General features: G+C 56.9%; 1 protein-coding gene across 3 annotated transcripts in view; it reads right to left on the bottom strand.

The window, feature by feature from the left end:
• Nucleotides 1–1,524: 1,524 nt before the first annotated feature.
• ncbp3 (nuclear cap binding subunit 3) overlaps nt 1,525–16,430 on the bottom strand; it is a 59,031-nt gene continuing 44,125 nt past the window's right edge. For 2 of the 3 annotated variants that reach the window (XM_070856899.1, XM_070856897.1), the window contains 7 exons: nt 14,946–15,054; nt 10,752–10,851; nt 9,640–9,746; nt 8,518–8,779; nt 6,252–6,436; nt 3,905–4,057; nt 1,525–2,015 (listed from right to left, as the gene is read on the bottom strand). In XM_070856899.1, coding sequence (XP_070713000.1) covers nt 1,702–2,015; nt 3,905–4,057; nt 6,252–6,436; nt 8,518–8,779; nt 9,640–9,746; nt 10,752–10,851; nt 14,946–15,054 — 1,230 coding nt within the window. In that variant the 3' untranslated portion in view covers nt 1,525–1,701. The remainder of the gene's footprint in view (nt 2,016–3,904; nt 4,058–6,251; nt 6,437–8,517; nt 8,780–9,639; nt 9,747–10,751; nt 10,852–14,945; nt 15,055–16,430) is intronic. The other variant, XM_070856898.1, reaches the window with a different exon arrangement.

A 16,430-nucleotide genomic window follows, 5' to 3' on the forward strand; every position in this document is an offset into this window, starting at 1 on the left:
GGGGGGGACAGTACCTGAGGAGAGAGAACCGTTAACAATGTCGGCTAACATGGGAGCCAGAAAAGGAAGTTGGGTGGTCATCAGTTTGGTGGGAATAGGGTCAAGGGAGCAGGAAGTGGGTCTCATGGACAGGATGAGCTCAGAGAGGGCATGAGGGGAGATCAAAGAGAAACTGGAGAAAGATGAGGTCAGGGTTGGGGCAGGGGGGAACCTTGGAGGAAGTTTGGTCCGGTGGGCTAGGGGAAGGAAGGGAAGAGGCAGAGGCAGCCGAACGGGTGGTCTCCATCTTAGAGACAAAGTCGTCCATGAGCTCCTCATACTAATTGTCGGACATGAGGGTGGAGACTGGGGAGAGGGGTTTAAAAATATAGTTAGCAGTGCAGAATAGAAGCCGGGATTTATCTTTACATTCCAGAATGATTCCGGAATAGTGAGCGATTTTGTCAGCGAGAGCAGGACCCGATAGTGCTTAATGTGGTCCAGCCAGATCTGTCCACCATATCCCTTCAAGTCTGCGACCCTTGGACTTAAGGGAGCAAAAGATCAGGGCTGTACCAGGGGGAACGGTCAGGGAGAGAGAGACCAAGCTCAGGCACAGTACACGGAGTACTCGAGCAGGGCACTGAGGCACAGTACGCGAGTACTCGAGCAGGGCACTGAGGCACAGTACGCGAGTACTCGAGCAGGGCACTGAGGCACAGTACGCGAGTACTCGAGCAGGGCACTGAGGCACAGTACACAGAGTACTCGAGCAGGGCACTGAGGCACAATGTGCGAGTACTCGAGCGGGGCACTGAGGCACAGTACGCGAGTACTCGAGCGGGGCACAGTACGCGAGTACTCGAGCGGGGCACTGAGGCACAACTGGTGGAGTACTAGAGCGGGGCACTGAGGCACAACGGGTGGAGTACTAGAGCGGGGCACTGAGGCACAACGGGTGGAGTACTAGAGCGGGGCAATATTCCCTTTAAGCCGCGCAGTGCTCGGAGAGCCCCGCTGCTGTCTCACCGGTTTATAAATGCAGGAACCACGCACGTGCGAGTATTTGAATGGGCTGTGCGGCTCCAGTACAGATTGGAGGGGCGGGCACTGGAGCAGAGGGCTCAAGAACAGGAACACTAAAACATCACACAGACTGTTAAAGCACAGCACATATTCCAGCAGAGTTCTAAAGCCTGTTGCGTCGAGTACGAGAGCACTTGCCCTTACTGCAGCACATCCCAGTGCTGGGGCCGGTCGCACAGTGAACATTGTGCAGAGTGTGACGGCAGAGAATTCAAGATCATGCTGAGTACTGAAGCGTATTCCACACCGGAGTCTCCTGCTAAAAATCCATATATTTTTTTAATATAGACAAATACAAACCACGACGGAATGATGCAACATCAGGTTATATCTCCCGCCCCGTCCCTCTAACCCATTGCTTCCAAGCTCCTGCTACCTTTCTGACAGAGAGAGGGGGGCGGCCAGGATTTCCTTGCAGGCAAACAATTACTTGGAAATAAATTCAGCCCACAATTTGGCTTCAAGGTTAAATTTAATTCAGTCACAAGGTGAAGTGTAACATTGGGAAGGAGGGGGGTGTTGTTCCGAACACGCGCCCGTTTCTCAGCTCGGGGCTGGCAACTGTCCGCACGTGCCCCACTGAGCTGCCACCTTGCTCCCTGGTGGGTCAGAGTTCGTGGCCAGGGGGTCAAGAGGTCACGACTCGCTGTCAGAGGTGGAGCTCTCACGGCTGATTTCAATCTGTAGCGATGGGAGGTTGTCCAATCGGCTCTTCTTGTGCGAGCGCTCCTTCTCCCTGATCAGGGCTCCCCAGGCTCGCTGGAGCTCTGTGTCGTCATCCTCGTCTTTCCCCTCCGCCTCGCCCTCGCCCTCGCCCACCACCCCCTCGCCCCCCTCCACCACCACCACCTCCTCCTCCTTCTCCGCAGCACCTTTCTCCTCCACCTCTTTCTCCGGCGTCTTCTCACGTTTCCCCGGGGCTTTGCCGAGACGACTCCACAAACTTCCTGCTGGGAACAACAGAGCGGAATAAAAACCAGCCCCCGAGATACTGAGCCACAGACCGGGCTCCCGTGGGCACTGAGCCACAGGCCGGGCCCCCGAGGGCACTGAGCCACAGGCCGGGCCCCCGTGGGCACTGAGCCACAGACCGGGCCCCCGTGGGCACTGAGCCACAGACCGGGCCCCCGTGGGCACTGAGCCACAGACCGGGCCCCCGTGGGCACTGAGCCACAGACCGGGCCCCCGTGGGCACTGAGCCACAGACCGGGCCCCCGTGGGCACTGAGCCACAGACCGGGCCCCCGTGGGCACTGAGCCACAGACCGGGCCCCCGTGGGCACTGAGCCACAGACCGGGCCCCCGTGGGCACTGAGCCACAGACCGGGCCCCCGTGGGCACTGAGCCACAGACCGGGCCCCCGTGGGCACTGAGCCACAGACCGGGCCCCCGTGGGCACAGCCACAGACCGGGCCCCCGTGGGCACTGAGCCACAGACCGGGCCCCCGTGGGCACTGAGCCACAGACCGGGCCCCCGAGATACTGAGCCACAGACCGGGCCCCCGTGGGCACTGAGCCACAGACCGGGCCCCCGTGGGCACTGAGCCACAGACCGGGCCCCCGTGGGCACTGAGCCACAGACCGGGCCCCCGTGGGCACTGAGCCACAGACCGGGCCCCCGTGGGTACTGAGCCACAGATCGGGCCCCCGTGATACTGAGCCACAGACCGGGCCCCTGAGATACTGAGCCACAGACCGGGCCCCTGAGGGCACTGAGCCACAGACCAGAAAGATCGCGGTCTCGACGCCCTGCGAGCACCATTCACAACCTCAGGACGTCCCAAAGCGAATGAAGTAGTTTTGAAAAGTAGCCACTGTTGTAACGTAGGAAAATCACAGCCAACTTGCACACAGCAAGATGCAAATACTGAAATGTGACGATGACCAGATAATCTGTTTTTAGTGACATTGGCGATAAATATTGACCAAGACACCAGGGAGAACTCCGATGCTCTTCAAAATAGTGGCATGAGATTTTTTACATCCACCTTGGGAAAGATGGGGCCTTAGCTGACCGTCTCATCCAAATGATGGTCCCCTGACAGTGCGGCACTCCCTCAGTACTGCCCCTCCGACAGTGCAGCACTCCCTCAGTACTGCCCCTCCGACAGTGCAGCACTCCCTCAGTACTGGCCCTCCAACAGTACGGCGCTCCCTCAGTACTGCCCCTCCGACAGTGCGGCGCTCCCTCAGTACTGCCCCTCCGACAGTGCAGCACTCCCTCAGTACTGCCCCTCCGACAGTGCGGCGCTCCCTCAGTACTGCCCCTCCGACAGTGCGGCGCTCCCTCAGTACTGCCCCTCCGACAGTGCGGCGCTCCCTCAGTACTGCACTGGGGTGTCTGGCAACAGGGGGCAGTAAGATCAGCCCAACTTCCCCCTGCCGGAAGGTGTGGGGTGTGGGCACAGGACGGGGCCCAGTTGTGATGCACCTTACGGTCAAAGAGTCGCTGGACATTGCTCTCCAGGTCTCTCATGATGCAAGGCCCCTAACGGTGACATCCAAGGAGGCGGTGTGGAACTGAGCCCCTGAGCAATGTGCAGCGGGGTACCTGTGCTCGATGCTCTGGAGTGGGGCTCGAACCCATAACCTGCTGACTGAGGCACAGCTGCCGATGGGAATAGGAGTTAGGGTATCACCAAGTTTCTTTCCGTCCAATGACTCCTGTTGGGAACAACATGCGTGACTGTGGTCTCACTCCTCAGTAAATGCCGTAACAGTCTCGAGGGGCTCAATGGTAGACTCTTGTTCCTCTATATCCCCCCACCGCACACGACCGGTCACTCGGCTGAGATGGGGAGGGGCAGCGGGCACCATCAGGGGGTGGGGGAAACACCCACCGCTTTTCTTGCCCTTGTCGGACGGGAAGCTCCGGCTCTCCTGTTTGGGAATCCCCAGCCTGCTGTGGACGTCTGTCTGTGGCTCTCGCCGGCTGACGGAGATGCTGGCGGCCTGTGGAGAATGTGGCCTCTTGCCCAACCGCTGCCGGACACCTGGAACCAACACAGGAGACGTACAGCGTCAGTCAAAGCTTCCCACCACGGGTCCCGCGTGTCAGCAAACCGCTGAACCTAGAGTCACACAGCACAGGCCATTCGGCCCATCGAGCCTGTGCCGGCTCTGTGACAGAGCGACTCAATCAGTCCCACTCCCCCCGCTCTTTCCCCACAGTCCCGCACATTTCTCCCTTTCAAGTATTGATCCAATCCCCGTTTGAAGGTTACTACTGAATCTGCTCCCACCGCCCTTTCAGGCAGCGCATTCCTGATCACAACAACTCGCTGCGTAAAAATAATTCTCCATCACCCCTCTGACTCTTTTGCCAATCACCTTAAATCTGTGATTACCGAACCTCCTGCCCCGGGGAACAGTCTCTCCTTATTTACTCTACCAAAACTCTTCATGATTTTGAACACCTCGATCAAATCTCCTCTTAACCTTCTCTGCACTAAGGAGAACAACCCCAACTTCTCCACTTAACGGAAGTTTCTGAAAATGGCTTTAAATCGAATTCTCCCCCAAAAGAGAGAGGTTTGTGGGACAGTTTGGGTTTTATAATAATGCAGATTAAAAACTGAAGCAGCAACGTGGGCAATCTGAACCACGGACAGGGCTCCCGGGGAGGGGGGTACCGGGGAGGGGGGTACCGGGGAGCAGGGGTACTGGGGAGGGCTACCGGGGGTGAGTACCGAGGAGGGCTACCGGGCATACTGGGGAGCGGGAGCTTACCAGGGGATAGGGGGGGTGTTGTGGGGGCGGGGGCGTTGTGGGGGCGGGGGCGTTGTGGGGGCGGGGGCGTTGTGGGGGCGGGGGCGTTGGGGGGGCGGGGGCGTTGGGGGGGCGCGGGCGTTGGGGGGGCGCGGGCGTTGGGGGGCGCGGGCGTTGGGGGGGCGTTGTGGGGGCGGGGGCGTTGTGGGGGCGGGGGCGTTGTGGGGGCGCGGGCGTTGTGGGGGCGCGGGCGTTGTGGGGGCGCGGGCGTTGTGGGGGCGCGGGCGTTGTGGGGGCGCGGGCGTTGTGGGGGCGCGGGCGTTGTGGGGGCGCGGGCGTTGTGGGGGCGCGGGCGTTGTGGGGGCGCGGGCGTTGTGGGGGCGCGGGCGTTGTGGGGGCGCGGGCGTTGTGGGGGCGCGGGCGTTGTGGGGGCGCGGGCGTTGTGGGGGCGCGGGCGTTGTGGGGGCGCGGGCGTTGTGGGGGCGCGGGCGTTGTGGGGGCGCGGGCGTTGTGGGGGCGCGGGCGTTGTGGGGGCGCGGGCGTTGTGGGGGCGCGGGCGTTGTGGGGGCGCGGGCGTTGTGGGGGCGCGGGCGTTGTGGGGGCGCGGGCGTTGTGGGGGCGCGGGCGTTGTGGGGGCGCGGGCGTTGTGGGGGCGCGGGCGTTGTGGGGGCGCGGGCGTTGTGGGGGCGCGGGCGTTGTGGGGGCGCGGGCGTTGTGGGGGCGCGGGCGTTGTGGGGGCGGGGGCGTTGTGGGGGCGGGGGCGTTGTGGGGGCGGGGGTGTTGTGGGGGCGGGGGTGTTGTGGGGGCGCGGGCGTTGTGGGGGCGGGGGTGTTGTGGGGGCGCGGGCGTTGTGGGGGCGCGGGCGTTGTGGGGGCGGGGGTGTTGTGGGGGCGCGGGTGTTGTGGGGGCGGGGGTGTTGTGGGGGTGTTGTGGGGGCGGGGGTGTTGTGGGGGCGGGGGTGTTGTGGGGGCGGGGGCGTTGTGGGGGCGGGGGTGTTGTGGGGGTGTTGTGGGGGCGGGGGTGTTGTGGGGGTGTTGTGGGGGCGCGGGTGTTGTGGGGGCGGGGGTGTTGTGGGGGTGTTGTGGGGGCGGGGGTGTTGTGGGGGCGGGGGTGTTGTGGGGGCGGGGGTGTTGTGGGGGTGTTGTGGGGGCGGGGGTGTTGTGGGGGCGGGGGCGTTGTGGGGGCGGGGGTGTTGTGGGGGCGGGGGCGTTGTGGGGGCGGGGGTGTTGTGTGGGCGGGGGTGTTGTGGGGGCGGGGTGTTGTGGGGGCGGGGGTGTTGTGGGGGCGGGGGCGTTGTGGGGGCGGGGGTGTTGTGGGGGCGGGGGCGTTGTGGGGGCGGGGGTGTTGTGTGGGCGGGGGTGTTGTGGGGGCGGGGTGTTGTGGGGGCGGGGGTGTTGTGGGGGCGGGGGTGTTGTGGGGGCGGGGTGTTGTGGGGGCGGGGGTGTTGTGGGGGCGCGGGTGTTGTGGGGGAGCCGTTACCAGTGCCGGGGGCGGAGCTGCTGCCCGCTCCAGTTCCCGTGGGTAACTGTCTCTCCGCCAGCTGCCGTTTCTCCTCCAGCAGTAGCCGCACGTCCGACACTTTCTCCGTCGGGAGCCGGGCTCCGATCCGGTTCCTCACGCTGCTCGACACAATCGACAAATTTGCTTCCGGCTTGATTGAGTTCCTGGAGAGAGAGAGAGCGAGCGATAACACACACAATCCAAGGAGTAGCTCGATACAGTGACACACATCCCCAATCCGACCCCATCCGGAGTCACAGCGCCCAGTCCTGGGCCCCGCCCCTCGGGGAGCATATATTGCCCTCTGAGGGGGGGCAGCGCAGGTTCACCAGACTGATACCGGGGCTGAAAGGGTTAAATCCCGAGGGCAGGTTGCACAGACTGAGCTTTGTGTCCCTCGAGTGTAGGAGATTAAGGGGGGATCTGATCGAGGGGTTTAAGATGATGAAAGGATTTGATGGGGTAGAGCGAGAGAAACTATTCCCTCTGGTGAGGGGAGTCCAGAACAAGGGGCAGGACCTTAAAATTAGAGCCCGGCCGTTCAGGGTGATGTCAGGAAGCACTTCTTCATACACAGGGCCGTGGGAATCGGGAACTCTCCCCCCCCAAAGGCTGTGGGTGCTGGGGGTCAGTTGCAGCTTTCAAGACTCAGATCGATCAATTTCTGTTGGGTCAGGGTATTAAGGGTTACAGAACCAAGGCGGGTAAATGGAGTTAAGATACAGATCATCCATGATCTCATTGAACGGCCTCCTCCTGCCCCTGTGTAACAGGCTCGAGGGGCTGAATGGCCTCCTCCTGTTCCTGTGTAACAGGCTCGAGGGGCTGAATGGGCCTCCTCCTGTTCCTGTGTAACAGGCTCGAGGGGCTGAATGGCCACCTCCTGTTCCTGTGTAACAGGCTCGAGGGGCTGAATGGCCTCCTCCTGTTCCTGTGTAACAGGCTCGAGGGGCTGAATGGGCCTCCTCCTGTTCCTAACAGGCTCGAGGGGCTGAATGGGCCTCCTCCTGTTCCTAACAGGCTCGAGGGGCTGAATGGCCTCCTCCTGTTCCTGTGTAACAGGCTCGAGGGCCTCCTGCTCCTACATTCCGAATGGAATTCAGTAGGCAACAGTGCTCTCCACTGTCGTGTTTGGTATCACTGCGGGTGACCAGGAGTGCCGGTGCATTAACCAAAGCTACAGGAGGTAGACGAACACAACTGATTCCAGATACTCCCTCGCGCCTGGCCTGTGGAGTTTGCAGGAAGTCCAAGATTGAAGCAATGCACTACTGGGACGTGGAATCATACAGCACAGGAGGCCATTCAGCCCATCGAGCCTGTGCCGGCTCTGTGACAGAGCGATCCAATCAGTCCCACTCCCCACTCTTTCCCCACAGCCCCGCACATTTCCCCTTCAAGTATTGATCCAATTTCCGGTTTGAAAGTTACTATTGAATCTGCTCCCACCGCCCTTTCAGGCAGCGCGTTCCCGATCACAACTCGCTGCGTAAACACATTCTCCTCCCCTCCCCTCTGGTTCTTTGGCCAATCACCTTAAATCTGTGTCCCTCTGGTTACCGACCCTCCTGCCCCTGGAAACTTTCCCCTTACTTACTCCATCAAAACCCTTCATAATTTTGAACACCTCCATTAAATCTCCCCTTAACCTTCTCTGCTCTGAGGAGAACAACCTCAGCTTCTCCAGTCTATCCACGTCACTGAAGTCCCTCATCCCTGGGACCGTTCTGGTCAATCTCTGCACCCTCTCCCAGGCCGTGACATCCCCCCTACAGTGCGGTGCCCAGAATTGGACACAATCCTCCAGCTGGGACCGAACCCGTGATTTATAAAGGTTTAGCACATCTTCCTTGCCTTTGTACTCTATGCCTCTATTAATAAAACCCAGGATACCGTGTGCTTTTTTAACAGCCTTCTCAAATTGTCCTGTCACCTTCAAAGATTTGTTTATGGAGACCCCCAGGTCTCTCTGTTCCTGCACCCCATTTAAAATTGTGCCTTTTAGTTTATGTTGCCTCTCTTTGTGCTTCCTCCCAAAATACTGATTGACACCCAGTGGGTGCTGCGGGACAGTGGGGGAGTGCGGGAGTTGCTGCAATGCCCTCGAGCCTGCCACACAGCCGGGCAAGTCTGCCCACAGAGAGGACACCGATAAAGTACTGGATGGCAGTCATCAACGCAGCAAGGAGTGGCTGCCTTCGGGAGGGGAAGGAGGAAGCTGGGAGAGTGTTTGGGGAATGCCCACCTAATAGTCTTTAGCCGGGCCTCCACCTCATCTGCATACATGGTCATCTTCAGACTCTTCTTGGGCGACGGCATCGAGATCATCTTCAGCTCCAGATCGTAGTCCATCTCGTCGGAGTCGGAGCCCCGGGGGCTGAAGTGGCCGGCCGTACGGCTCTCAGTGCGATATTCCACCACCACCCGGTCGTCCGCCTCCATATCCTGCTCTGCCTCGTCCTCCTCCTCCTCCTCCTCGATCGGCTCCTCGGGCACGTTGCCCAGACCTGCCGACAATCAGACACATCAGCCCAGCACCAAGTACAGCCCAGAGCCCCCGACGCTAAGTCAGCCACACCCTGGTCCCTGGTCTTCACTAGCCCCCAGCACTCGCTCCCCTCCCCACTTTCCCGTGCAAGTGCAGGAGATGCAACACCTGCCCTTTTACCCCCCCCCCCCCCTTCCCACTGTCCAGGGCCCCAAACGCTCCTTCCAGGTGAAACAGTGATTTACTTGTACTTCCTGCAATGTAGTATACTGTATTCGCTGCTCACGATGTGGTCTCCTCTACATTGGGGAGACCAAACACAGACTGGGTGATCGCTTTGCAGAACACCTCCGTTCAGTCCGTAAGCGTGACCCCGAGCTTCTGGTCACGTGTCACTTTAATTCTCCGTCTCACTCCCACTCTGTCCTCCGTCTCCTACACTGTTCTAAGGAAGCTCGGGGAAAGCAGATCATCTTTCGGTTCGGCACTTTACAGCCTCCTGGACTCAACATCAAGCTGAACAACTTTAGAGCTTAACCACCAGTCCCATTCTCTCACGGGCATTCTGTAACCACACACATCTCTGGAACCATCCACTCTGATTGCCTTGCACTATCATCCCTTTGACATTGAATCACTGCTGCCCTCCACACGTAATATTCCTGCCCCCTTCCCCCTGGCTCTGGACCTGCTTAAAAGTTGTTCATCGCTAACATATTCCAGGTCTGATGAAAGATCTTCGACCTGTAACGTTAATTCTGTTTCTCTCCCCAGATACACCAGCACCCCTCCCCACGTGATTGCCCCACGACCACCTCGCCCCCTCCGCCCCCGACGGTGCCCCCTCCCACCACCCCCCCCGCTCGAATGCCGACTGACCGGAGTGATGGTGCTTGTAGCGTGTCGCCAGCCCCACGTCATCGGGCAGGAATGGCTTTTTCTTCAGAACGTCCCTCTGGATCCGCCGCGCGTGATAGCGCCGCTTCCTGCGGAAAGGCAACGTCACCCAATCAGCAGCAAGCCAGGACTTTGCTCAACAATGCCCAGAATGGACCAGGCTGGTTCCCAGCCGAAGGGGGGAAGGATACAGAAGCTCGTCGTCTATAGCGACAGGAGGTCCTCGCGGCACTCGGGACCGGCCGGAGGGGCCGGAATCCGGACCGGGGCTCGGGACCGGACCGGCGGGACTTGCCTCTGCACCAGGAAGCTGCGAGTTCAGAGCCCCGCCCGGCACACACCCAATGCCAAGGGGGGGGGCTGCACTGCTGCCCCTCTTGAGATGTTAAACCGAGGCCTCAGCTACCTGCTCGGGTGGGTGCCAATGATCCAATGCATTAGTCGGGAGTTGAGCCAGTACCTTGGCCAACATTCCTCCCTCAAACACCACCACTAAAAACAGAACATTCATCACCAGTTCAGTTCCCACCGCAGCAGATCAACAATTAAGAATTCAGTTGGAAAAAATCTGGGATCAGTAAAAGTGATCATGAATCTGTTGGACTGTCGTAAAAACCCAACTGGTTCACCAACATCCCTTACCCAGCCTGGCCTATAGGTGACTCCAGTCCCATGTGTTTGACTCTTACGCAGCGTTCCCTCTGAGCGGTCCAGCTCTCTGTCCGTCCCTCGCAGCCTGGGATTGGCTGTTAGCACGTAACCGTGAGCGGGCCGTGTAGCCCTTAACAGGGGCCGTGCACCCAAAAAATAAATTAGGGGGAACATTGCTCTTAACTTTCCTGACATGTCCCAGCAACACACTCCATTGTATCAAAACAGCCACAAATAACCAGAGCACGCGGACAGCAGATTCAAGGTGGGAGGTCACCATCACCTCCTTAGGGAAAGGTGGGGGGGAATATTAATAAAGTCCAGATCAGGGACAGACAGGAGGCCATTCCCAGCCCCCCCACAGCAGTGCGTCACCAGACACCACTGTTACAGCCCGCGAACCATGCTGGGTATCACCCACCGGCCCGGCACGCGCCACTCACCAGGAATTCGACAGGATCCCTTTCATACCACCGTAATTCGGATTTCCGTATTTCATGTAATACTGACTGCGTCGTGCCGCTCCCAACTCCTTCCGATCGTCTGGAAGACAGCACAAGCCATCAGTAACCGCCTGGCAGCTCAGGACAAAGTTCCAGCATCAAGCCAATCCCCGGAACGGCACAGGAAGGCCCCGACCTGCCCCACCCCCCTAATCTGAGGGGCAAAATGCCCGTCACTGAACCACACTGACCAAGATGGTACCAGGTCCGACCCCTGCCCTGTGCTCCATTAGTGGGTTACTGGTAGGGACATTACCATCGACTTCAGTGCCCTGGGTTACACAGGAACAGGAGGAGGCCATTCAGCCCCTCGAGCCTGTTACACAGGAACAGGAGGAGGCCATTCAGCCCCTCGAGCCTGTTACACAGGAACAGGAGGAGGCCATTCAGCCCCTCGAGCCTGTTACACAGGAACAGGAGGAGGCCATTCAGCCCCTCGAGCCTGTTACACAGGAGGAGGCCATTCAGCCCCTCGAGCCTGTTACACAGGAACAGGAGGAGGCCATTCAGCCCCTCGAGTCTGTTACACAGGAACAGGAAGAGGCCATTCAGCCCCTCGAGCCTGTTACACAGGAACAGGAGGAGGCCCATTCAGCCCATCGAGCCTGTTACACAAGAACAGCAGGAGGCCATTCAGCCCCTCGAGCCTGTTACACAGGAACAGGAGGAGGCCATTCAGCCCCTCGAGCCTGTTACACAGGAACAGGAGGAGACCATTCAATCCCTCAAGCCTATTCCGCTGTGCGATTTGATCACGGCTGATCAAATCATACAGCGGAATTGGTGACTCAACCATGGCTAACAAGGGAAATTAAGGATAGTGTTAAAACCAAGGAAGGGACATATAAATTGGCTAGAAAAAGCAACAAACCCGAGGACTGGAGAAATTTAGAATTCAACAGGAGGACGACTAAGGGTTTAATTAAGAGGGGGAAAATAAAGTAAGAGAGGAATCTTGCAGGGAACATAAAAACTGACTGCAAAAGCTTCTATAAATATGTGAAGAGAAAGAGATTAGTAAAGACAAACGTAGGTCCCTTGCAGTCAGATTCAGGTGAATTTATAATGGGGAACAAAGAAATGGCAGACCAATTGAACAAATACTTCAGTTCTGTCTTCACAAAGGAAGATACAAATAACCTTCCGGATGTACTAGGGGACCGAGGGTCTAGTGAGAAGGAGGAACTGAAGGATATCCTTATTAGGCAGGAAATTGAGTTAGGGAAATTGATGGGATTAAAGGCCGATAAATCCCCGGGGCCTGATAGTCTGCATCCCAGAGTACTTAAGGAAGTGGCCCTAGAAATGGTGGATGCATTGGTGATCATTTTCCAACAGTCTATCGACTCTGGATCAGTTCCTATGGACTGGAGGGTAGCTAATGTAACACCACTTTTTAAAAAAGGAGGGAGAGAGAAAACGGGTAATTATAGACCGGTTAGCCTGACATCAGTAGTGGGGAAAATGTTGGAATCAATTATTAAAGATGAAGTAGCAGCGGATTTGGAAAGCAGTGACAGGATCAGTCCAAGTCAGCATGGATTTATGAAAGGGAAATCATGCTTGACAAATCTTCTGGAATTTTTTGAGGATGTAACTAGCAGAGTGGACAAGGGAGAACCAGTGGATGTGGTGTATTTGGACTTTCAAAAGGCTTTTGACAAGGTCCCACACACGAGATTGGTGTGCAAAATCAAAGCACATGGTATTGCGGGTAATGTACTGACGTGGATAGAGAACTGGTTGGCAGACAGGAAGCAGAGAGTCGGGATAAACGGGTCCTTTTCAGAATGGCAGGCAGTGATTAGTGGGGTGCCGCAGGGCTCAGTGCTGGGACCCCAGCTCTTTACAATATACATCAATGATTTAGATGAAGGAATTGAGTGTAATATCTCCAAGTTTGCAGACGACACTAAGCTGGGTGGCGGTGTGAGCTGTGAGGAGGACGCTAAGAGGCTGCAGGGTGACTTGGACAGGTTAGGTGAGTGGGCAAATGCATGGCAGATGCAGTATAATGTGGATATATGTAAGGTTATCCATTTTGGGGGCAAAAACACGAAGGCAGAATATTATCTGAATGGCGGCAGATTAGGAAAAGGGGAGGTGCAACGAGACCTGGGTGTCATGGGTCATCAGTCATTGAAAGTTGACATACAGGTACAGCAGGCAGTGAAGAAGGCAAATGGTATGTTGGCCTTCATAGCTAGGGGATTTGAGTATAGGAGCAGGGAGGTCTTAATGCAGTTGTACAGGCCTTAGTGAGGCCTCACCTGAAATATTGTATTCAGTTTTGGTCTCCTAATCTGAGGAAGGACGTTCTTGCTATTGAAGGAGTGCAGCGAAGGTTCACCAGAATGATTCCAGGGATGGCAGGACTGACATATGAGGAGATACTGGATCAACTGGGCCTTTATACACTGGCGTTTAGAAGGATGAGAGGGAATCTCATAGAAACATATACAATTCTGACGGGACTGGACAGGTTAGATGCGGGAAGAATGTTCCCGATGTTGGGGAAGCCCAGAACCAGGGGACATAGTCTTAGGATAAGGGGTTGGCCATTTAGGACTGAGATGAGGAGAAACTTCTTCACTCAGAGAGTTGTTAACCTGTGGAATTCCCTGCCGCAGAGAGTTGTTAATGCCAGTTCATTGGATATATTGAAGAGGGAGTTAGATATGGCCCTTACGGTTGGGGGGATTCAAGGAGTATGGAGATAAAGCGGGAGGGGGGTGTTGAGGGAATGATCACCCATGAACTCATTGAATGGTGGTGCAGGCTCGAAGGGCCTACTCCTGCACCTATTTTCTATGTTTCTATGATCTGTATCTCAACCATTTACCAGCCGTTGCTCCATTTCCCTTAATAACCTCGCCCAACAAAACTCGATCGATCTCAACCTTGAAAATATAAATTATCCACCCCCCAACCCCCCCCTCCACCGTCTTTCGGGGAGAGAGTTCCAGATTCCCATGGCCCTGTGTGCGAAGAAATGCTCCCTGACATCACCTCTGAACGGCCGGGCTCTAATTTTAAGGTTCTGCCCCTTGTTCTGGACTCCCCCCACCAGAGGGAATAGTTTCTCTGTATTGACCCCATCAAGTTCATTTCACATTTAAAACCTCGATCAGATCAGCCCTTAATCTTCTACACTCCGGGGAATCCAGGCCTGGTCTGTGCAACCTGTCCTCATAATTTAACCCTTTCAGCCCCGGTGAATTCTGGTGAATTTGCACTGCCCCCCTCCGAGGGCAATATATGTTCCCCGAGGGGCGGGGCCCAGGACTGGGTGCAGTGACTCCGGATAGGGTCTGACCGGGGCTCTGTCCAGCTGAAACATCACTTGCTGCACTGTGTGCTCCAGGCTCTCGAGATAAAGGTCAACATTCCATTAGTCTTTTATTGCAGAAGCAATATTTCAGTGAGTGAGTCAATCGATGGAATGGACTCTGATGTGAGACAGTGCAAGCCATTAGTATTGATTCATTCACAATACAAATTAGAGAGATTTCTTTGAGACTAACATTTTGAGAGCCAGTATATGAGTAACTTGATCAATATTAAGGGAATCCAGGGATATAGGGACTGTGTGGGACGGTGGAGTTGAGGTCGAAGACCAGCCGTGATCCTACTGAATGGCGGAGCAGGCTCGAAGGGCCGCATGGCCGACTCCTGCTCCTAATTCTTATGTTGAGACATACTGTGTGATGAATGTCGGGAGCTCGGGAGGAACAGGGGACTTTGGGTCTCTGGGTCCCAAAGCTCTCCCCCACAGGGGGTTTTCCTCCCATGTAGACGCATTGATCGAGATCGATCGCTGTGATTGGTCAACAACTCCATTATCGGTGGATCATGGGAGTCCCGGGATGGGAGAAGGTGGACGAGATGGACTTTGATCTTACTGTCTAGCATTTCTCGTGTTCGTGTCACTTGGAGTGATGTGTACACATAGACATCCTAATCCACAACTCCCAGTCTCTCACTGGGAAGAATCTAGGGAAAAGCAAGCCAGCGGGACCCCCTGCTCCCGACTGTCACACACGCTGAACGAGGAGAGGACTGGGGAGACTGTGATGGCCACCACACCCTGGTTCAGTGGCCCCTGTACCCAAGCCAGGGGAGACACACACTCACCTTTGGTGGCAAACCTTACTTGCAGCTTATTTCCCCGTGGCGCCCGGACTGCTGGCCGCAGATCGTTTCGAAGGATGGAGGCTTGCTCGGCCTGTGACAGCGTGTCCAACTAGCCAGAGAGAGAAACCAGTCAACGGTTAATTTATCTTTGCTCAGTTCTAGCAGAGGCTATAGCACGAGAGAGAGAGAGAGAGAGAGGGAGAGAGAGAGCCAGACAGAGAGAGAGAGAGCGAGAGAGAGAGAGCCAGACAGACAGAGAGAGAGAGCCAGACAGAGAGAGACACAGACAGACAGAGAGCGAGAGAGAGAGAGAGAGAGCGCCAGACAGAGAGAGAGAGAGAGAGAGAGCGCCAGACAGAGAGAGAGAGCGCCAGAGAGAGAGAGAGAGAGCCAGAGAGCGAGAGAGAGAGAGAGCCAGACAGAGAGAGAGAGAGAGAGCCAGACAGAGAGAGAGAGAGAGAGAGAGAGAGAGCCAGAGAGAGAGAGAGAGAGAGAGAGAGAGAGCCAGACAGAGAGAGAGAGAGAGAGAGAGAGAGCCAGACAGAGAGAGAGAGAGAGAGAGAGAGAGCCAGACAGAGAGAGAGAGAGCGAGAGAGCCAGAGAGCGCGAGAGCCAGAGAGAGAGAGCGAGAGAGCCAGACAGAGAGAGAGAGAGCGAGAGAGCGAGAGCCAGACAGAGAGAGAGCGAGAGAGCCAGAGAGAGCCAGAGAGAGAGAGCGAGAGCCAGAGAGAGAGAGCCAGAGAGCCAGAGAGAGAGAGCGAGAGAGCCAGACTGAGAGAGAAAGCGAGAGCCAGACTGAGAAAGCGAGAGAGCCAGACAGAGCGAGAGAGCCAGAGAGAGAGCGAGAGCGAGAGAGCCAGACAGAGAGAGAGAGCGAGAGAGCCAGACAGAGAGAGAGAGCGAGAGAGCCAGACAGAGAGAGAGAGCGAGAGAGCCAGACAGAGAGAGAGAGCGAGAGAGCCAGACAGAGAGAGAGAGCGAGAGAGCCAGACAGAGAGAGAGAGCGAGAGAGCCAGACAGAGAGAGACAGATGCAAAGAGAGACAGACAGACAGAGAGAGAGAGAGAGCGAGCGAGCGAGAGACACAGACAGACAACCTCACGTACGGTTGGAAGCATACAACAAAATCGCTCTCACAGGACGCTCGGTCGGTGCCGTAAACAATGGTCGGGGAGTTGGGCGATGGTGGTCAGGGAAACATCGGCTTCCCAAAGACCACTGCCGGGCCCGTACCGAACAGGAACTCAGTGGGATGATAAGAAATGACCATCGATGGTGAGCTGGTTTACACGTTCTAGATCTGAAGCGGGAATGTGAGAGACCAAGAGGCCCACTTGCTGTCTAGAAATATATGAGACAAACTCTGGAGACTACATTAGTGACAGGAGATATAGTACGTGACAGGGTGTGGGGAGGAGATTCTAAGAGGAATATAAGAAATAGGACTAGGAGTCGGCCATTCGGCCCCTCGAGCCTGCCCCGCCA

Source organism: Pristiophorus japonicus, chromosome 16 (genome assembly GCF_044704955.1).
Source record: "Pristiophorus japonicus isolate sPriJap1 chromosome 16, sPriJap1.hap1, whole genome shotgun sequence".
In the NCBI taxonomy this organism is placed as follows: Eukaryota; Metazoa; Chordata; class Chondrichthyes; family Pristiophoridae; genus Pristiophorus; species Pristiophorus japonicus.